General features: G+C 47.5%; 1 protein-coding gene across 2 annotated transcripts in view; it reads left to right on the forward strand.

The window, feature by feature from the left end:
* The window catches only part of SNX12 (sorting nexin 12), a 60,226-nt gene extending 38,914 nt beyond the window's left edge, over window positions 1-21,312 (forward strand). For both annotated transcript variants that reach the window (XM_033946146.1, XM_033946145.1), the window contains exon 4: window positions 19,906-21,312. In XM_033946146.1, coding sequence (XP_033802037.1) covers window positions 19,906-20,008 — 103 coding nt within the window. In that variant the 3' untranslated portion in view covers window positions 20,009-21,312. The remainder of the gene's footprint in view (window positions 1-19,905) is intronic.
* Window positions 21,313-21,925: the final 613 nt, after the last annotated feature.

Consider the following 21,925-nt stretch of genomic DNA (forward strand, 5'->3'; position numbering starts at 1 on the left):
GTTTTCCGTTATATTTTCTGGCTTGATGTAACCATGATTTTTTTGCTGAAAGTAATGGGCGTGAGCAAACTGATGGGTAGAGTATGTAAGAAGAGCAATATCTGTCAGGTTAGTGACTAGTCTAAATAACTCTTTGGTGTCAAGTCCGTTCTGGCTTATCAGATTGGAGTAGTAGTCCTTACATTTCTCTTTCAGTTTGAGTTTATATTTACGTGCTTTCTCTCAACATTAGAGAATGACACGGGGAAAAAAATCTGTCCCCGGCCCACCATCCTCTGCACCGCCCCGTCACCGCCGTTCCCTGCACCGCCCCGTCACCGTCATCCCTTTCACCGCCCCATCGCCGCCACTGCCATCCCATTCACCGCCCCGTCACCGTCCCCGCTGCATCCATATAAGCCTTAGTACTGTAATATTTAGCTTATTCCTTTCTTATAAATCAAAGTTCCTGCTGCTGAACTAGAGAAAGATATGTTCAGCTGGCAGGGCTTTGTTTATAAATTTTTATCAACACAACTAATATACTATTTTATCCTAAAGCAAAAAATAAATAAATAAATATAATTTTTTTTTCTACCTTTGTTGTCTGGTTTCTGCTTTCCACATCTTCTCATTCAATTCCTTCCATCCACTGTGTGTCTTCTCTCTGTGTCTTCCATTTGCTGTTACTGCACCTCTCCCTTCACCACCACCCCCAATTGGTCTAGCACCCATCTTCTTTCCTCCGCTCCCCCATAGTCTGGCATCTGTCTTCTTCCCATTCTGTCTTCCACATTTCCCTTCAGGGTCTGTTCCTCTCCACCCTCCTTCAATGTCTGTCCTATTCCTTTCCACCACCACCCTTCCCTCCCTCCTTTACCATCTGTTCCTTTCTACCACCCTACAGCTCCTCTCGCGTGGCCTTTCTATCTATCTACCTTCCTCCCTCTTATTTTGTGGCACGTTACAATGTAATTTGTGCAAGCCACTGGAGCCTGCGAGCTTGGTCCCTGTCCCATCCCCACAAACCATCTCGCTTCTGTGCTCCTATTTTCCCCATTTCTAATATCTCCCCTATGTATCTGCCATTACCCCCCCCCCCCCCTGTGTCCATATACCATCCCCATGGCATGTCCCCTTTATGTCTCTGTCCCTATGTCCCATGCACATAATTTCCCCTCTTTCTGTTACCTTCCTGTGTCCAGATTTCCCCTATCTTCCTCTTCCATACCAGTGTGTCTCTTCTTTTCAACCCCATCTAGCTTTTTTCCCTCTTTCTTCCCCCCCCCTGCTTCTAGCATCTGGCTCACCTGCCTGTCCTTCCCTTTCTTTCCTGCTGTGGGTTTTTCTTTCCGTCTTCATCCCCCTGGCCCAGAATCCTTTTCCCTTTCACTTCCTCCTTCCAGTTTGAGCCGGGAACACGAGCGATCGCACGGTCCCCGCAGCCCCCACCCGCCTGCCCAATCGATCCTAGTGTTTAGCCAGCTCTCTCCCTTCTCCTCACCTTAGTTTGCAGGCTTTCTTTTTCGGCGACCTGCACGCTTCCCCAAAGAGCCGCGCACGCGCGGCTGCTCAGTGTTCAATTTTCTGCTCTGCTGCAACTTCCTGTTTCCGGTTGCGTCAGAGCAGAAGATCGAAACTGAGCAGCAGCGGGTGCGCGGCTCTTTGATAGCGTGCGGGTCGCCAAAAAAGAAAACCTACAAACTAAGGTGAGGAGAAGGGAGAGAGCTGGCTAAACACTAGGATCGATTGGGCAGGCGGGTGTGGCCAGGTGGGTGTGGGCTGCGGGAACCGCGCGATCCTTCATGCCTCACTGCGGGGACAAGACCATTCACCACTCCACGGGGCGGTGAATGGCCTTGTCCCCGTCCCCGCAGCGACTGCTAGTTTTCGTTCCCCATTTTGGCGGGTTACCCGCGGCTAAACACGGTGGCCGCAGGTAAACCGCCACCGTGTCATTCTCTACTCAACATCTCTGTCTAGTTTCCTCCCCTTTATTCTTGTTCCATGCACGTTCTAGGCATCTTACTTGTTGCTTCAGTGTTTGTAGTTCCATATTGAACCATTTGTCAGATTTTTCTCTGGTGTTTGGCTTTTAATTGTTTTAGTGCAAGACGATTTATTGTGATTTGGCTGAAAGATTCCCAGACGGGGTAGAAGTCCTCTGTGGCAAACTTTCCATTTGATAAGGAGACTGGCGGGAACACTAGATCTTTAATTGAAGTGGCTACTATGTCTTAAGTGGTTACCTTTTACATTCGTGGCAGTGAATGGGGATCATGTATAGTCTAGTTCACATAGGAGGATGGTAGCTGTGTGACCAATTTGATGTCTCCTTTTTTTTTTTTTTCCTAGGTGGAGATTTAAGTCCCCTAGCAGTAAACAGTTGGCTGTGGAAAGAGTTTTTAAATACAAAGTCATAGAATGTGTCCCTTACATTGGTCCAGTATTTTTGCGATACATAGAAAAGGATGCAAGTGAGGGGGTCTTTTAAAGATGAGTTTAACAGCTGGCATGCCAGTATTTCGAAGTTCTCATTTTGTTCAAATTCTAGTACCATATATGCTATAACAGGGGTGCCCAATACGTCGATCGCGATCGACCAGTAGCTCAGGAAGGCAACGTGAGTCGATCGCGGAGCCCATCCCGGGCTCCGTGATAGACTCGTGTTGCCGTCCTGATCTACGGGCCGATCAGCCTTCCTCTCCAGTGTTCTCCCTAGGGCCTTTTAGCTGGGCGGTCCGCCCAGCTGTCATCTGCCGCTGCTGAACATTAAAAAAAACCCTAAAAAAAACAGCTTGGAGATTTCAGCCCGTAGCGAACTTATGCTCCGGGCTCTAACTTGTGCATGCCGGCTTCTCTTCTCTTCCCTCCGAAACCGGAAGTTATGTCCGGGGGGGGGGGGGGAAAGGGAAGCCGGCACGCACATGTTGAGAGCCCTGAAGCAAGCGTTCACTAAAGGCTAATGCGGGAGACAGGTTAGTGAAGCATTTGTTCTTCTTCCTGCGGGGTCCTGCCTACTTTCTGTTTCCGCGAAGGCAGGACCCGGCAGCATTTCCCCCAATAGGTTGATCACGATCTTGGGCTGATCAGCCTTCCTCTTCCCGATGGCAGAATTGATGTCGAGGAGAGGAATGCTGGTTGGCCAAAGCAGGGAGAGCTTGGGGCCTGTTATTGGTGACATTTGGGTCCTGGTCCCCGATGGCAATGGCAGTGGCAGTGGCTTGGGGGAGGGCAGGGAGAAAGAAAGAAAAAGGGCAGGCAGGGAGACAGAAGGAAAGAAGAGAAACAGAAAAAAAAGAAAGGGAGGCAGAGAGAAAAAGAGGGCAGGGAAGAGGAAGGAAAAGTTGGGGGAAGGAATGAGGTCTGGAGGAGAGGAAGCATACAGGCTAAAAGAAGGGAAGAAAGATTGTATGCACAGTCAGAAGAAGAAAGTGCAACCAGAGACTCATGAAATCACCAGACAAGGTAGGAAAAATGATTTTATTTTAAATTTAGTGATCAAAATGTGTCTGAATTTATATCTGCTGTCTATATTATCCCAGGACAAGCAGGCATGATATTCTCACATGTGGGTGACGTCATCTACGGAGCCCCGATGCGGAAGCATTTTCAAGCAAACTTGATTGAAGATTTAAGTTTGCTCTGCTGCTCCACGCATGCGTGCCTTCCTGCTCCACTAGGGGGTGCATCCCCTCGTGGTCTCCAGTTCAAAATTTTCCGCGAGCCTAGAAGACGTGTTTTTCAGGCTCTGCCCCAACTGCCTTCTAGCACCGCGATTTTTTCTTGTTTTTTCACGATTAAGTCGCTGTGCGCGAATTCCTTACCTTTTTACTTGATTCCTGCTTCGTTTTCAACGACCCGGAGGCTTCCGGGTCCCCGTGGCCGCGTGGCTAATCGAGCCGCGGCTACTTTCGATTTAATGTCCCGGCCTTTGACCGGCTTTAAAAAGTGCACCCGGTGCGAGCGGCTTCTTTCTCTCACAGACCCGCATCGCCGGTGCATCCTTTGTCTGGGGGAGACTCATCCAACCGACTCCTGCCCCCAGTGCGCTATTTTCCAAAACCGGGCCCTCCGCCGAAGAAAAGCCCGCATGGCGGATCTCTTCACCCCGGACCAACCCCCCACTTCGGCCTCGAGGTCGGCCCTGGCCTCGGCCCCGGCCTTGACCTCGGCCCCGGAAACCTCGGCATCGCCTCGAGACTCGACCCCGAAGTCCTCGGGACAACAGAAAGCCTCGGCTCCGGGTAAGTCCCCTCTTCCCTCTTCAGGTTCTGTAACAGCGAAGAAGCCAGCCTCGGGGACAACGGCGACGCATGGCGGAAGCCCCATGCTTACAGCCCCGTCTAAGCCCTCCAAGCCTTCGGGCCGTGCCTCCACCACACGGGAATACTCTGATACGAGGTCGCCCCCGGTGGAGCGCACAGAGGCAGGGGACATGCCTTCGATGCTGTCCGTGCCCGTCTTCCAGGACCTACTCCGAGCGATGATCACGTCGGAGCTGTCCGCTGCAATAGCCCAGTTTCAATCGGCCTCGACCTCGAATGCGCCAGACCAACCTGAGCCTCGCACCGAACAACCTCGAGGAAAGGTGCGCAATCCTCGCCGCATCCCATCCTCCTCGGACTCCTCGCCGAGACGCCCGAGACATTCCCCCTCTGCGGACCGCCGAGGGGCAAAACGTCGGGCTAGAACGACAGAAACCTCGAACCGCCGTACCTCCAAGAAGGCCCGAGGTTCACCAACCCTACGAGGCCGTTCCCCCCACACCTCGTACAGGACCACTAAGGGTGGCTGAGTTATCACTCTCCAACCCGCGTATCCTCCGAACTCCCCCTCGGACGCATTCTCCGAGGGAGTCCGGATCGAGGTCACCAACCCGACATCGATCGGTACCCCTAACCCCGGCATCGTCTCCGAGGGGCTCCTCGAGACGCCGAAGATCGACAACCCCGGAACACTCTCACAGTGCTTCCCCAACCTCGGAGCATGGATCAGAGCATGAACCTCGATACTCGAGGGAAGCCTCCTTATCCTTCTCCACCCGGCGAAGGTCTCGTTCCCTGACCCCGCACGGGGCTCCGGGGACATCTCGCCCATCCTTCACTCGCTTTGTCCAAGACATGGGCCAAGCATTGGACTTAGATCTCCAGTCCGACTCCAGATACTCTAAAGAGTACCTGGCGGAGCTGGATATGCCATCACTGCCCAGAGAGTCCCTCCGCTTACCACCTAACCCGGTACTCCAACAGGCCTTCTTCAGGAACCTGGAGACCCCCTACATGGTCACAGCCGTACCCTCCAAAATGGAGGCCAAGTACCGCACAGTACCTTATCCGGGATTCGAGCAACCACAGCTCTCCCACCAATCGCTGCTGGTGGAATCCTCCTTGAAAAAGGCTCACCCGTCCCGTGTCTCAGCAGCGGTACCCCCAGGCCGGGAAGGCCGAACCCTGGACAAGTTCGGCAGGAGACTATACCAAAACGCAATGATGGCCTCTAGGGTGCAAAGCTACACTTTCACCTTCACATCATACCTCAAACACCTCATTGGACTATTGAGAGCCTTTGAGACTGACCTACCGGCCTCCCGACAGGAAACGTTCGGCCTGCTTTTAGAGTCCCTCTCCAACCTGCGCCTTCATCTATTCCACGCGGCCTACGATGGCTTCGAACTCTCCTCCAGAGAAGCTGCCTTCGCTATCGCCATGCGCCGACTAGCTTGGCTGCGCCTGGTCGACATGGACCCCAACTTACAGGACCGGTTAGCAAACCTCCCCTGCGTGGGAAAGGAATTGTTCGATGACACTATCGAGGCGGCGACAAAACGCCTCTCCGAACATGAACGCTCATTTGCCTCCCTTGTCCGGCAAAAGCCCAAACCGCCAGCGCCCAGGCCATACAGGGCCCCTCCGCGCCGCTACCCACAAAAGTCCACCCCTGCTTTCTCGCGGCCCCCACCCAGACGTCCGCAAGCCCATCACAGGGCCATGCCCAAGTCCCAACCGCCCGCGACCACCAAACCATCCCCGTCCTTTTGACGGGACACGCGGAAGGGGGCGGGCCCCCTCCGCCATAGTCCCAGACCACCTTCCCATCGGAGGTCGACTCAAAGCCTTTTACCCTCGCTGGGAACAACTCACGACGGACGCATGGGTCCTTGGCGTGATCTCATCAGGGTACTCTCTCAACTTTCGGGCCATTCCCCCGGACAACCCCCCAAGGAATTGCCCTCCCAACAGGACTCAGCTACCTCTACTCCTCTCCGAAGCTCGAGCTCTGCTTCGCCTGAGAGCAGTGGAGAAGGTCCCCCCCGACCAACGGGGGAAGGGCTTCTACTCCCGTTACTTTCTGGTACCGAAAAAAACGGGAGACCTACGCCCAATACTAGACTTGAGACGCCTCAACAAATTCCTGGTACGGGAAAAGTTTCGGATGCTCTCACTACCAACACTCTACCCCCTGATCGACGAGGGCGACTGGCTCTGCTCCCTCGATCTCAAGGAGGCGTACACACATGTCCCAGTGCACCCCGCTCACCGCAAGTTTTTGCGTTTCCAAGTAGGGGACTGGCACCTACAATACCGAGTCCTCCCCTTCGGACTAGCATCATCACCTCGGGTCTTCACCAAGTGCCTCGTGGTGGTAGCAGCAACCTTACGCTCCCAGGGCCTCCAGGTATTCCCGTACCTGGACGACTGGCTAATCAAAGCCCCGTCCAAAGAAGGGGCTATCTCAGCGACCCAACAGACTATTACCTATCTACAAAGTCTGGGGTTCGAAATAAACTTCCCAAAATCTCAACTACGCCCCTCACAATCCCTACAGTTCATCGGGGCCACGCTGGACACGGTTCGCCTCCGTTCCTTCCTCCCCCCTCCGCGCCTGGAGGCGTTAGTAAGTCTGAGCCGAAGGATCTCTCGGCTGACCTCAGTATCAGCCCGACAGATGATGATCCTCCTGGGCCACATGGCCTCCACCGTCCATGTCACACCCTTCGCCCGCCTCCATCTGAGAATCCCTCAATGGACCCTGGCGTCTCAATGGCGTCAAGACCGGGACCCGATCGACCACTCAGTGACAGTGACTACTTCATTGCAACGATCGCTCCGCTGGTGGGCCGACTCTTCAAATCTTTCCAAAGGTTTGCTCTTCCTCACCCCACCCCACAGCAAGGTACTCACCACGGACTCGTCGGAGTACGCTTGGGGAGCCCATCTGGACGGCCTGCGCACCCAAGGAATGTGGTCAGCACAAGACCGACGCTGCCACATCAACGTGCTAGAACTTCGGGCCATCTACCTCGCAGCAGTAGCCTTCCAACATCTGCTCCGCGACCGAGTGGTTCTCATCCGAACCGACAATCAAGTAGCGATGTACTACGTAAACAAACAAGGGGGCACAGGATCTTGGCCCCTTTGCCGGGAAGCTCTGCGCCTCTGGAAATGGGCAATCTCCAACAACACCTTCCTTCGGGCGGTGTACATACAAGGAGAACAAAACTGCCTGGCGGACAGACTCAGCCGCCTCCTCCAGCCACACGAGTGGTCACTACACTCTCAGGCCCTACGAGGAGTGTTCGAACGGTGGGGGACGCCTCAAATAGACCTGTTCGCGTCCCCTCACAACCACAAGCTGCCTCTCTTCTGCTCCCGGATATACTCCCCGGACCGGCTCGAGGCCGACGCCTTCCTCCTCGATTGGGAGGGAAGGTTCCTGTACGCGTTCCCGCCGTTCCCTCTGATACTGCGGACGCTTATCCACCTGAAAACGGTACAAGCCACCCTGATCCTGATTGCCCCTCGCTGGCCACGCCAGCCGTGGTTTTCCCTTCTACTTCGACTCAGTGTCAGAGATCCACTGCCTCTGCCTCTGTTTCCCTCTCTACTGTCACAGGGTCAGGGTTCACTGTTACATCCCAATCTTCAATCTCTTCATCTGAATGCTTGGTTTCTCTCCCCCTGACTGCTCTCCCCGTGTCTCAATCAGTCAAGGAGATATTGGAGGCCTCTAGAAAAACCTCGACGAGAACCTGCTACTCCCAAAAGTGGACCAGATTCTCAACCTGGTGCTCCTCCCACAGCCAGGACCCGGTGTCGGTCCCCGTCCCCCTGGTCCTTGACTATCTACTTCAACTATCTCATTCCGGCCTAAAGACCAACTCCATTCGAGTACACCTCAGTGCGATTGCGGCCTTTCATCAGCCCCTGGAAGGGAAAGCCCTCTCGCTCCATCCCTTAGTCACTCGCTTCATGAAGGGCCTGCTGAACGTCCACCCCCCTCTCAAACCTCCCCCGGTGGTTTGGGACCTTAACGTGGTTCTGGCTCAACTAATGAAACCTCCATTTGAGCCCCTAGACAAATGCCATCCAAAATTCCTCACTTGGAAGGTAATTTTCCTACTTGCACTCACGTCCGCACGGCGGGTTAGTGAGCTACAAGCCCTGGTAGCGGACCCACCCTTCACGGTATTCCATCACGACAAGGTGGTACTCTGCACCCATCCAAAGTTCCTACCTAAAGTAGTGTCTGATTTCCATCTAAATCAGTCCATTGTCTTACCTGTGTTTTTCCCCAAGCCCCACTCTCACCCCGGAGAAGTGGCGCTCCACACTCTTGACTGCAAAAGAGCGTTGGCCTTTTACCTCCAACGCACTCAGCCACACCGGAAAGTCCCACAACTGTTTTTGTCCTTCGACCCAAACCGGTTAGGTCACCCAGTTTCCAAACGCACCTTGTCCAACTGGTTGGCCGATTGCATCTCCTTTTGCTACGCTCAGGCTGGTCTCGCGCTGAATGGTCGAGTAACGGGACACAAAGTCCGAGCGATGGCAGCCTCCGTAGCCTTCCTCAGGTCAACACCTATTGAGGAAATCTGCAAGGCTGCCACATGGTCTTCGGTTCATACCTTCACCTCCCACTACTGCCTGGACTCCCTGTCCAGAAGCGATGGCCGATTCGGCCAATCGGTGTTGCGAAATCTATTTGCTTAAATTGCCAACTTCCCTCCATCCCTCTGCAGTAAGCTTGGAGGTCACCCACATGTGAGAATATCATGCCTGCTTGTCCTGGGATAAAGCACAGTTACTTACCGTAACAGGTGTTATCCAGGGACAGCAGGCAGATATTCTCACAACCCACCCACCTCCCCGAGGTTGGCTTCTTGGCTAGTTAAGTGAACTGGAGACCACGAGGGGATGCACCCCCTAGTGGAGCAGGAAGGCACGCATGCGTGGAGCAGCAGAGCAAACTTAAATCTTCAATCAAGTTTGCTTGAAAATGCTTCCGCATCGGGGCTCCGTAGATGACGTCACCCACATGTGAGAATATATGCCTGCTGTCCCTGGATAACACCTGTTACGGTAAGTAACTGTGCTTTTTACACTAAGGTCCCCTTTTACTAAACCGCAATAGAGGTTTTTAGCGCAGGGAGCCTATGAGCGTCGAGAGCAGCGCTGGACATTCAGCGCAGCTCCCTGCGCTAAAAACTGCTATCGTGGTTTAGTAAAAAGGGAGGGGGTATATTTGTCTATTTTTGTATGGTTGTTACTGAGGTGATAGTGCATAGAGTCATCTGCTTTGACCTCTTTGAAAAACCCTGGAATAGGAATGATGATTAACATTTTCTATGCATACAGTGTGCTTTGTGTTTTTTTTAAATTTTATTGTTGGTAGATCATTTTGACTTGGTCATTTAAAAAGTAGCTCGCAAGCCCAAAAAGTGTGGGCACCCCTGTGCTATAATATAAACTGAGATTTTGGGAGCAAAAAATGGCCCAAAAATGAGTCTCGGCTTATATTCGGGTCATTGCCCACCACCCCCTCCTGGACTTGTTGCAGGCCTCTGCTGGGGTTGGCTGAGACAGGAAGGATCCCTCCTGTCCTAGCTGACTCTGCCAATTTTTTTTTTTTTTTTTGCCTCCCCCCATGTACCTTTTTGAATCTCTGGTGGCCTAGCAGTGTATCGGGCAGGCGTGAGCTTTCCACACTCCTGCCCCATGCTGAGCCCCTCCCTGAATGGCTGCCTCAAGTTCGCCCGGCCCAGCGGTGTACCTGGCATGAGCAAGCTCTCCTCGCTCCTGCCTGGCGTTGAACCGCTTGCTGAATGGCTGCCCCAAGTTCTCGCGGGACTCGTGAGATCCTGGCAGGGTACATGAATATTACCCCCTCACTGACTTATATTTGAGTCAACCTTTTTTCCTCCTTTTTTTTGGGGGGGAGGGTACCTCGTGTTATACTCGGATCGACTTATATTAGAGTATATACGGCATTGTGAATTCAATGAATTGTTTCAGTATGATTGCTAAGCTGCTTCCTTGTTTTATTTTTCTTGCATAGTGGTATGATTTTATAACCTGGCGGGTAGAGGTCTTTAAAGATCAGGTCTTTTGCTGATGGTAGCCATGATTCTGTTAGGAATAAACAGCCAAGTTGTTCCTCTGTGAGCCAGTCCTTGATTAGGTTGGCTTTATTGATCTTATATTGGTGTAAGCACAGGGGATTGGCAGAAAGTTGGTTGCCTGATAACCTGGGGAGCGTGGCAGAGGGGTTAGAGTTCTTGCCTTCCTTGGTCTGGTATGAATATCTTTTCTTTGTTAACCAGTCTAGATCAGGGGTTCTTAACCTGGGGTCCATGGATGGGTTTCAGGGGGTCCAAAAAATTAACATTTACCGTATATTCACCATACAGCCCGGTACAGTTGGGGTTTGTTTGTTTTTTTTCTTGCAGATAACGCGAGTGGATGGTGGTAGAAAACGTAGTAGTAGATCTGTTTTAAATTGCACAAGAGGATTGTATTTCATAATGAGTGGCCATTACTTTTTGCATGAAAAAGGAGTGGTTTGTTTTTTTTAGATTGTCTCAAATTTATGACATACACAAAGTTGTAAATAATCAAATCTTGATAAATAAAGTACATTATATTCATTGTTTGCAGTGCTCTGCCCGGCTAATTTAGGTGAGTGCCCGGCTGTCATTTCGCATGACATTGCGAGATGACAGCTGCAGATCTGCCTATCAAGGTTTGTTCTTTATGTTCCGTCTGAACCTCAAACATTAGCAACTTCGGTAACAGACCAGGCAGTGTTACCTTTCCAGACTGGGCGAGGTGCTCCCCGTGTATCGCTGGGACTGAAAGGATGAACTGCTAGGTTACAGTAACGGAACGCATTGCCTCCACAGCCCCCTTGTTTTGTTCTAGTTGGAGCGTGCTCTGAGCTGAGCTGTCTTTGTCCGCACCCCACAAGCTCCCGTCAGCCCCTACGCTCTCTCTTCCTTTATTTTAATGGCGGTTGGATAGATTCAGGGTTGGCAATGCTCGGGTTGCTGTTGGACGCTGGTGGTGCTGGTTCTCTTCGGCTGTGCTGGTATGTTGCATTTCGGATGTTTTATAAAGAAGTGAGTTCTGGCTAAGTCTTTTGCAGTTTTTTTTTTTCTTTCTTGGCAAGGGGTGACGTTGGCTTCTGCGCCCCTGTTGTCCTGCCGCATCTGTCACATGAATTTGGAGCACGTGACCAGATGGCTCTAGCATCTCAGATAGCAGCTGAGCTGGTCCTGGGTTTGATTAGAGATTTACAGCTGTGTTTTTCATTAGGGTCAACTAAGCACACTTTGGGGAGAGGGCTGAATAGACTCGTACCTTTTTCAACAAAGGTATTTTCATTTATCCAGAGAGGCTTGCATCTAAGTTTGTCTGAGGCGATATGTTTAAGTGGCTTCCCTAAGGTTATAAGGAACTGCAGTGGAATTTGAACCTGCCTCCCCTGGTTCTCAGCCCACTATTGTTAAGCTACTCCTGCAATCCAGGAAGAGAAATCATAGGCTGTGTTGTCTCTTTTTTTTTGCTGACTTAGAACCATCCGGTTATCCTGTTTGTAAACCATTTCTCAATTAGTATTGCCTTTTAAAATAATGAAAAATTAGATACCTAAACAGGGTTGCTGGATGGCAAAAAATTTTCCAACCAAACTCATAGCAAAAAGTAGCCCAATTGTAGTCGGAGTAGCCCAAAAATAGCCCAAAGAATTGCCGCTGGAAACACCTCTAATTTATCAATCAAATGCTCCATACAAATGTATATTTATGTACTGCAGTGTTCTCCCCAGGGCCTTTTAGCCGGGCGCTCCGCCCGCCTAATTTAGATGACCGCCCAGCTGTCATCTATCGGGAATCCTGCAGCTGCCGCTGCTCAATGTAAAAAAAAATCCCCCCCCAAAAAACCACCTCTCACCGGCTTGGAGATGCGAACTCATGCTTCGGAGCTCTAAGGTATGTGTGCCGGCTTCCCTTCTCTTCCCTTCGAAACCGGAAGTTACATCCGGGGGGGGGGGGGAGAAGAGAAGGGAAGCCAGCACACACACCTTAGAGCCCCGAAGCATGAGTTCGCTGCGGGCTAAGGCAGGAGATCGGTCAACGACGGATGGAAGCTTACAACTCGCTGCCGGGTCATGCCTACTTTCTGTTTCCGCGAAGGCAGGACCCGGCAACGAGGAAGGCCCGAAGCAAATTGCAAGTTTCCCTCTGTCGCTGACCTATGGAGGGAAGCTTACGATTTGCCTAGCGACTTTGCCGACGGATGTGTGAGTTGGGAGGGAAGGGGCGGCTGGGCAGGGCTGATTTTGTCGATGCTCATCTCTCTGCCCTTGTTCTCGTTGCGCGGCCGGTGGCGGAAACAGTGTAGAGCTAGAGTTGGCCGTGGACCGGGAGCGGGCGTTGCTGGCTCAGCGGCGGCAGTTGCACGTGCTTTTCACACGCTACGGCGACAACAGCTCGCTGACGGTGCAAGGCTTTCGGCAGCTCCTGCTCAGCATTGGTTTGTCAATGTCAAGTCAAGTCAAGTGGCTACCGGGGGAAGAGGAGGTGTAAGATGCCCGGCACCAGGGCTGGAATCACGACGGCCATGGCTCTGGCTGCCCGGCTCCTGTTGCCCACTGCAGCTTGGGTCTGGCAGCGCCCACAAGCCCTGAACCGCTAACCAGACACAACTAGCCCAAGGCCGTTTACAGCCGGAGCCCCAGGAGGTGAGACACCGAGTGCCACTGTGACTAAACTAATTCATTATTTGCCTGTGACATTCTGGTATTTAGGATTAACTCTTTCCATTCAATCCTTGACTTTAAACACACAAGTCTCTAAGTCTAAGCACATTTATTTATTTATGTTTACAGGTATTTGGGAACATAAAACATAGTGAAAGCTACTTCCGACCGGTGATAGGACAAAAGCGCGCGAGACTTCGGCGCGCCCACATTTCAGCACAGACAAATCGGCGCAAGACCCCAGCGCGCTGCCTAAAAAGTTACTTTTAAAGAGCTCTGATGGGGGTGTGGGGGGGGGGGAATCTTCCCACTTCATATTTTTTGCTCGAACAGTATGAAGTAAACTGGGGGGGGGGGGGTTCCCCACTCCCCACTCACACCCCACGTCGGAGCTCTTTAAAAGTAACTTTTAGGCGGCCTGCTGGAGTCTTGTGCTGATTTGTCTGTGCTGAAATGTCGGTGCGCTCAAGTCCCGCGCACGAATGACTAAGAACCGTTGCGATCTTGCTCCCCCCCCCAAAAAAAAAAATGATTTTGCAGTGGGAGGGTCGTAACTGGTGTTATTTAATAGAGTAGGGACTGGATGCTTGAAGAATGTATGGTAGTCCTGGGTTTATTGATGCAGTTGCAGTGCTGTAGAGAAACACTTTTCTAGATTATACATCTTATTGTTTGGGGGTGTATTGGGGGAGGCTTATCCTTGCTTTTAAAGTTGGACTTATAAATGTATTTTGCATTATTATTATTTTTGTATTAATAGGCTTTTTATAATTTTGACATTGGGGAGGAGTATTTTAATGGTTGTACAGTGGGGTCAGGGAAGGAGCTTGGACTGAGGTACTCAGTTGGTATTTGTTAGACTTAGGGGGTACTTGGCTTGAAGAAGTTGAGAAACATTGATCTCTAGGTGATTAGTATGGAGTTCACTAAGTAAGGGTCCCTTTTACAAAGCCACAGTAGCAATTCTCCCATGGCAAATGTACCAAAGACCATTCAATTCCTATGGGCTTCAGTGCATTTGCTGTGGCAGAATTGCTATCGCAGCTTTGTAGAAAGAGTCCTAAGGCAGGAACTACTGTGTCTGTGCTGTGTCTTAAAACACAGATTGCCGGGGATGCAAAGCATTAACTGATTCAACTTGAGTTTGAAGTACGGTAGTTTTGAAAGAAATGGAAGGTTTGATACTGGTCATTAGTTATTCGGAATAAGAGGATCTGCATTACTTTTTTTCAAGGGTGGCTTAAATGCTACTGGAACACTGCCTAAGTGTCAAACCTTAAAAAAGAAAGTCATATTGAGCATTGGAAAATAATTAATAACAATTAACTAATAAAAATAGTGCACATTTAGTGTTCTTTTTACTAAGGCGTGCTAGCTATTTTAGCGCACACTAAACGCTAACGCATCCATAAACTATAATGGACAAGTTAGCGTTTAGCGTGTGTTAAAATGGCTAGCAAGCCTTAGTAAAAGTACCTTTTCATTTTCCCCACCACCAAATTTCCCCATCCCGCCCTGCCCGGCTACTTTTTCATGCCACCCGGCTGGAAAAAATTTCTGGGGAGAACACTGTACTGCACATATCCCAAACAGTCCATAATGATGTACAAAATGGTATATGGAAGACTTAGAAAATAGGTCCCAGCAGCAAAATATAAGGATCAGAGAGATCTCTGGTACATAACTGTACCAAAATGTTGAGTGGGTTGTGCAACAGATTTATACAGAGTGATGGAACCTGGGGAGATGACAGATGGAGGGAAAATTACTCCAATTAAAGTGGATAAGACTCGCAGAGCACTGGGACCAAAAAATAAAGATCTCCCGAGAGACGCTATGGCTTGTTGCACTGCTACAAAGACAAGGAAGCAATGTGGAGAAAAGCCAAAGAACAAGGAGTACTGGTTGGAGCTTTGGTCCTCGACCTGGCAGCTGGGCTTCAACGCTAAGAAATGCAAGATCATGCACCTCGGCAGCAGAAATCCGTGCAGAACTTACACCTTGAATGGTGAGAACTTCAACAGAACGAGACTTGGGAGTGATCATCAGCGCAGACATGAAAACTGCTGATCATGTGGAGAAGGCTTCATCTAAGGTAAGACAGTTGTTAGGTTGCATCCGCAGGAGTTTCGTCAGCTGGAAGCCTGAAGTCATAATGCTATTATACAGAACCATTGTGAGACCTTATTTGGAATACTGTGTGCAATTCTGGAGACCACACTACTGAAAAGATGTGCTGAGAGTAGAGTCGGTGCAGCGGATGGCCACCAGTATGGTCTCGGGTCTCGGGGCTCAAGGATCTATCGTATGAGGAAAGGCTGAAAAATGTGCAGCTGTACTCACTCGAGGAACGTAGGGAGAGTGGAGACATGATCGAGACGTTTAAGTATATTACCGCCGTATCGAGATGGAAGAAGAGATTCTCTTTCTCAAAGGACCCTCAGCCACAAGAGGGCATCTGCTCAAACTCATGGGTGGGAAATTTCATGGCGACACCAGGAAATATTTCTTCACCGAGAGAGTGGTTGATCCTTGGAACGAGCTCCCGGTGCAGGTGATCGAGGCAAACAGCGTGCAAGAATTTAAGAGCAAATGGGATGCCCATGTGGGATCCCTTAGAGGGTTAAGCCAAGGGAACCTGTCACCAGGAGTGGGATCCCTAAAATAGTAGACTTGGGGGTGGGTCAGTAGAGTGGGCAGACCTGATGGGCTATGGCCCTTATCTGCCATCATCTTCTATGTTTCTATGTTAATCACAAAGTAGATATCTTTCAGGACCTTTCTGCTCTTAAAAAGATGCCAGGAATTTAAAGAGATATTGGTGGCCCTATGCCGAACAAATATCAGGTATTGCTGGCTGTTTTCTTTTAGCCTCTTGATCACAATTTAGGGGCAGCGTAAAAAGGTGGTGGTTACAGCACAAGAAGTGAATAACGTGCTAAACAAAGCAGCATTATCAACATCTAAGCGGTTCACAGAATCATAGTCATTAAAATCAAGGGGAAGACATTAAACAATTAGACTAAATTGACATGAAGGAGACAGAAGGATTAGGGGAGAAATACAATTTATTAAAGGAGAGGAGACCATAAAAGGGTCAGCACATGAGGGGTAGGCTCTTCTTCATCTTACAGTCTAATGGTTACTGCTCATAGTCATCTTTAAAAAGGAAAGTTTTAAAGTTGAATTTAAATTTATCTAAAGGCATATCTTTCCGGAGATGTGAGGGCAGGGAATTCCAGGCTGTAGGTGCTGTAACTGAAAAGATTTTTTTCCTAGTGGTGTCATAGAATATATATCGCGGGGAAAGGGGTCACTAAAAGATGCTGATTGCCTGATTGAAGGGTTCTAGTTGGACAATGAGGAATTAATAGTCTATCGATAAACCTGGGTGTATGTGTAAGGTTTGTTTTGAAAGAAAGTACAGTAGTAAAATCTTGTATGCGATTCAATGTGTGATTGGTAACCAATGGGATTTTATGAGGAAGGGGTAACATGGTCGAACCTTTTTGCATTATGAATTAGTTTCACTGCCGTGTTTTGTATAATTTGTAATCTTCTTATTTCTTTTTGAGTGATTCTGTGGTATAGGGAATTGCAATAGTCAAGTTGTGTAATAGTATATTGAGAGAGGCGGGTTCGAGTAAGCTCATAACTGATCTTATCATTCTTAGTTTATAAAATCATTTCCTGATGACTGAACTTATCTGTTGATGGAAGGAAAGCTTGTCGTTGATGATTACTCCAAGAATCTTTGTACTTGTTATTCTAAGAGGGATAGATTTGAAAAGGATGGGGAGACAAGAGTTTTATTTTTGGTGGCCGATAAGACCAATCCATTATTAGATTTTTCAGGATTTAGGAACAGCATATTCGAAGTTAGCCATTGTGTGATCATTTCTAATTTATTGTTTATACTCTGAATGTCGTGAGAGTTGTTTGGGTCTATGTAGTGTAGTAGTTGAATATCGTCCACGTAACTGAAAACTGTGAAACCGATTGATTGTGCAATGGTAAGAAGCGGGGAGGTGAAGATGTTTGAAGAGAAGAGGAGAAAGAATAGATCCTTGAGGTATACCAAAATCCGACTTTAGCTGTTCTGAGGTTGTTTGAGTAATATGAACTTTGGAGGAACGGTTAGAGAAGAATGAGATAAACCAGTCCAGTGAAGTATCTGCTAATCCAATGGATGTCAGTCGATTGATTAGGAGTTGGTGGTCGATAGTGTCAAAAGCAGCAGAGAGCTCAAGATAAGTAGTATGGTTTTTCTCTGATTGAGAAGGTTGAGATAGAGGTAGTAAGCCCTATCAGTGTATGTTCAGTGGAGAATTGTTTCCTGAATCCAGTTTGGTTTGGATGAAGGACATTTTGTTTTTTCTGTGAAGTCATTTAACTGGTTGAATACTATTCTTTCGGTGAGTTTGGCTATGAAAGGGAGATTCGATATTGGGTGATAGTTGGAGCAGTCTAATGTTGAGGCTTTACGATCTTTAATTTTGGAGTATATTATTGCAGTTTTCCAATAATTGGGTAGTGTTCCGGTCTCTAAGCTTTTTTGAATCATACTGTGTATGTATTGTCCAAAGGTGTTGAAATGATGTTTTAGAAAAAAGGGAGGAATGGTTTCAAGGTTATTGCCTTTGATGTTCATGTTCTGTATGTGTTTTATTTTGGGTAGTGTAGGGGTCGTAATGATTGATAGTTTACTTATGGGAAGGCTTGCCATTTCAGTATTTTGATTGTTCGTGTTATTCGTCGTTCCATTTGAGAGTTGTTGCCGTAAATTTGTAATATTTTAGTAAAGTAAAGGCCTAGATCTTGTGCAGATGGGGATTCGATAGTGGAATTTTCTCGTTTATTGGTGGTTCTAAGAGATTTGAGAATTGAAAACAAGAGTCTGGAATGTATTTCTTTTTTACTTGGTTAATTGCTTTTTTGTAGTAGTTTGCTCTTTCTTTATATATACTTAATGTCCGGGCAGATTTCTTGTGTCTCCATCGTCTTTCTGCAGTTTGAAGTTATTTTTTGTATAGTTTTAGTTCTGTATTATACCATGAGGTTCTTTTTGCATTGTCAGGGATTGTAAGTTGTTGTAATGGGGCTAAGACGTCTAACAGAGTAGTAGTAGTTGCATTCCAGAGTGTGATTTGTTCATTTAAGTTAAAGGAGCTAAATTTTCCTAAGTTTAAGGTGAAAGTTGTTAGGTTTTTTTTGTTTTTTTAATTGAGGTCTCTTGTTTTTTTGGGGTCTTTTGTGTTTTATTTTGTGCAATTGAAGAGATTATTAACAAATGATCTGTCCAAGGAAGGAAGATGTTTGTGTCTAAAGTGAGAACTTTGTTATTAAGGTTAGGGATGAAAATCATGTCTAAAGTGTAACCCGCCGAATGAGTTGGTTCTTGAATCAGAGGAGTTAAGTTGAGGTGGTTGATCAAGGTAAAGATATCATTCTTAAAGGGATGAGTAGTATAGTTGAAGTGGATATTGAAATCCCCTAGGATGATAGGGTTTAAATTGGAGGTACAGTATTCAAAGATGTCAGATTCCAGAATTTCTAGTAATTGGAGGGGGTAGATACATTAGAAGAAAGTTTAGTGAGGGGTCTGCTTTAAGATTGAATTGGAGGTTTTCGCAGGATTGGTTGATTGTTGAGTGAATTACCGGTAGTTGAATATTTAAGGAGGATTTATAGATTAGGGCAAGACCTCCCACCTTTCTTGTCTTGATGATTAATGGAGAGGAAAAGATAGCCTGGCGGGCAAGACTGAGTAAGATATTCTTCGGCACCATCAGAAAGACATGTTTCTGTGAGACAGAGGAAGGAGAGGTTGTGTTGTCGTATTATGTCAATTAGATGGTGTTTATTTCTTATAGATCTCAAATTTAATAAACCAAAGGTGATGATGTTTGTATCGAGTTTTGGGGGTAAATTTTGAAAGTTGGAGTTAGGGATTTGAATGAGTTGGCGATAAGTGTCGTGAGTATTGTATGAATGGGGGAAAAGAAGGGGTGATCGTTGTCCCCAGATGGAAGGGATGGTCATGGTAGAATGGGATTGGGCCATGTATCCTGGGGTGTTAGGAGGGGGAAAATGGGATGATATTTGGTTGGTATTTTCATAAGAAACCAAACTTGTTTGGGTTCTTTTTTTTATGCTAGGCATTTACTGTGGATAGACATTCTTCCTGAGCATATTGTACTGTTTTACTTGTATAGTATCAATAAAGAATAGGATTGGTTTTATGTGAATTGATATAGCATGTTTATTTCTCCTTAAATGTGTTGAATTTTTTACTATCTGACGACCTCTGCTAAGGAAGAGATTTCTAAATTTGTGACTATAAATGTTAAAAGCTTATGTAATGTTTCCTCCAAAAGATCCAGTCCCTTGAGGACCATTGTCTCCCTGTCAGAGCAGGTCCTGTGAATTAGAGAATGACACGGTGACAAAATTCATCACCGTTCCCGTCCCCGCGGATAACCAAGGGAAATAATCCCATGTCATTTTCTAGTGTCTATTTCAACCTCAGTCATTCTACACCAGCATTCTTCAAAGCAAAGCTTGTGGGTCAGTGGTTGTGGCCATTCATACTCTGATTCTTCCCTCTCTCCTTAAAGAATGACATGAAGATGGTTTCCCGCGGTTATCCGCGGGTACGGGAACAGTGATGAATTTTGTCACCGTGTCATTCTCTACCGTGAATGACTATTTGAAGGCAACAGGGAATTGTATCCAGTTTTTACTAGGACACAACATCTGCATGGAGCATTTTAAGAAGAGCTTAGTCGTTAACTGCTGTTAATGCCCAGACAATCACCAGGGTTTTTTCTTTCAGCATGCCAGGACAGGTGCTTTTTAAGGTACTAATGATCTGCTATTTTCTTGTAGGATAGCTGGGCATCCGCTGGCACAGAATGAACGTTGTCTTCACATGTTCTTACAAGAAGAAATGATCGATAGGAATTATGTACCTGGAAAAGTGCGCCAGTAGAAAATTCTTCCATCTGCCTGCCTGCCTTCCCTTCTTCATAAATAACATTTATTTTTACACTAAATCTTCACTAGCACTCAACTTTTGTTTTTCCAACTTTGCAGTCTGTATCTGTATTTTTTTGGGGGGGTGGGGGTTGTGTGACTTGTTGGTCATTTCCACTCAATGGAAGTTCAGTGAGTTTGGAATTATAGAAAGCATCAGCATTAAAATGAATTATGTTCTGTATTGGACAAGGGAAAATCTGGGGGGGGGTTGGAGGAGCGGCTACAGAAGCGAGTCACTGGTGTTCTCATCTTCCTTAAGGCAATTTGTTTATGGTGAAACTGAAACTACCATGTGTGCACAGAGAAAATTGTTATAGAATTGAAGCACTCTGGAGAGAACAGGCTGCTCTCTCTAATCTGAGCTCTATATGGCACATTCTCCTCTCCCTTGAGCAACCCCTGATTCTTGGTGCTCGTGACACACAACGCACCAGCATGCTACAGAATGAGGAAGAAGCTGTTATCATTTTGGCCTTTTTCCAGCAGGTTCTCACAAGCAGTATAGATGGGAAACACATGTTCCCACTGAAAACGAATCATAGCTACAGCAGGAGAGGCCATTTCTAGCTTATGTTCTGCATTACAATTGTAAGGTTCCTTACTGTGTTTTCTGGAGCAGATGTGTGCCTAAACCGCTGCAGAAGGAAGAGGGATCAGGCTAAAATTTTATTCCAAATTACTCCAAAAACAGGTGCTGAGCAGGATTATGTTCATTATTTTATGCTGTAGGGGGAGGAAAGAGGGTGTTAGCATGAGTGAGCTAAGCTTACTGTCCATATACAGTATACATGTTTGGAGACGAGCCTTATCTGGATATCATTATGTCAGAATCTCTATGCCTGTTCCCCAGGGAGGGTTGTGGGAAGAAACAGAACTTTTGTGAGCTCCAAGCTTTTCCATTTTTGGTGGAGAAGCGTGTGAGATGTGTAAGGCTATTTTCAAAGGTTACATGAAAGGATCTAAAGAGTCCTTGTGATTCTTGATACCAGTTACCTCCATGTTACAGAGTACTTAAATTGTGAGCTTGTTTGTCACAGTTATGAAAAGCATGGTGCTGCAGAAGGTTTGGCAAGAGTACAAGTATTGTGCTGCCTTTTGAACTCTTCTTGTTTGCTTTTCTACCATCTTGCCCAAGTACTAAGAAATTGAAGGCAGCACTGGGACTACTTTAAGGTCAGCAAAATGTTTTCAGTCTTCTGCTTATCTGTATAATGTCTGATTTCTGTTCATATTAAATTACTGTGAAACCAAACTGTACTTCAGTAGAATCTCTTATTCTGAGTTCCTTAGTGGTTTCTACCATAGTGTGTACTTTTTTTTCCCGAGCCCCAAATATAGGGTTGTCAGATTTTACGATTGTAAAATCCGGACACCCTAGACCCGCTCCCTGCTTTGGTTGGGCAGGAGGCAATCCGTGCATGCGTGGATTGCCTACTGCCCAACCCAAGTGAGAGGAGGCTTTTCAAAACCCAGACAAAGTGCCGGATTTTGAAAAGCTGTCCAGACCTCCAGACATGTCCTCAAAGGTGAGGACATGTCCGAGGAAATCCAGACGTCTGGTAACGCTACCCAGATATCACTGTAAAATGAAATTCTGCCTTCACTTCCTGATTGGATATGTAAGCAAAGCTAGGTGTAACATCTTTAGGCAGTGTTTCTCTACTAGTGCTCCTCGGCACAGTCCTTGGAGGTCACTTGGCTGTTCAGCCTATTCAGTGAATGTGCTGCTTCTGTTGTATGTAAATTCATTGTACAGATTCTGGAAACTTCATTGCCTAAGAGTTATTTTTGTCAGAACTAAACCTTTTGAAAGAATACAAGCAATGATTTACAGCAATCCAAATAACTACATGGCCATAGAGAGAGAACC

This window comes from Geotrypetes seraphini, chromosome 5 (assembly GCF_902459505.1).
Source record: "Geotrypetes seraphini chromosome 5, aGeoSer1.1, whole genome shotgun sequence".
NCBI lineage: Eukaryota > Metazoa > Chordata > Amphibia > Gymnophiona > Dermophiidae > Geotrypetes > Geotrypetes seraphini.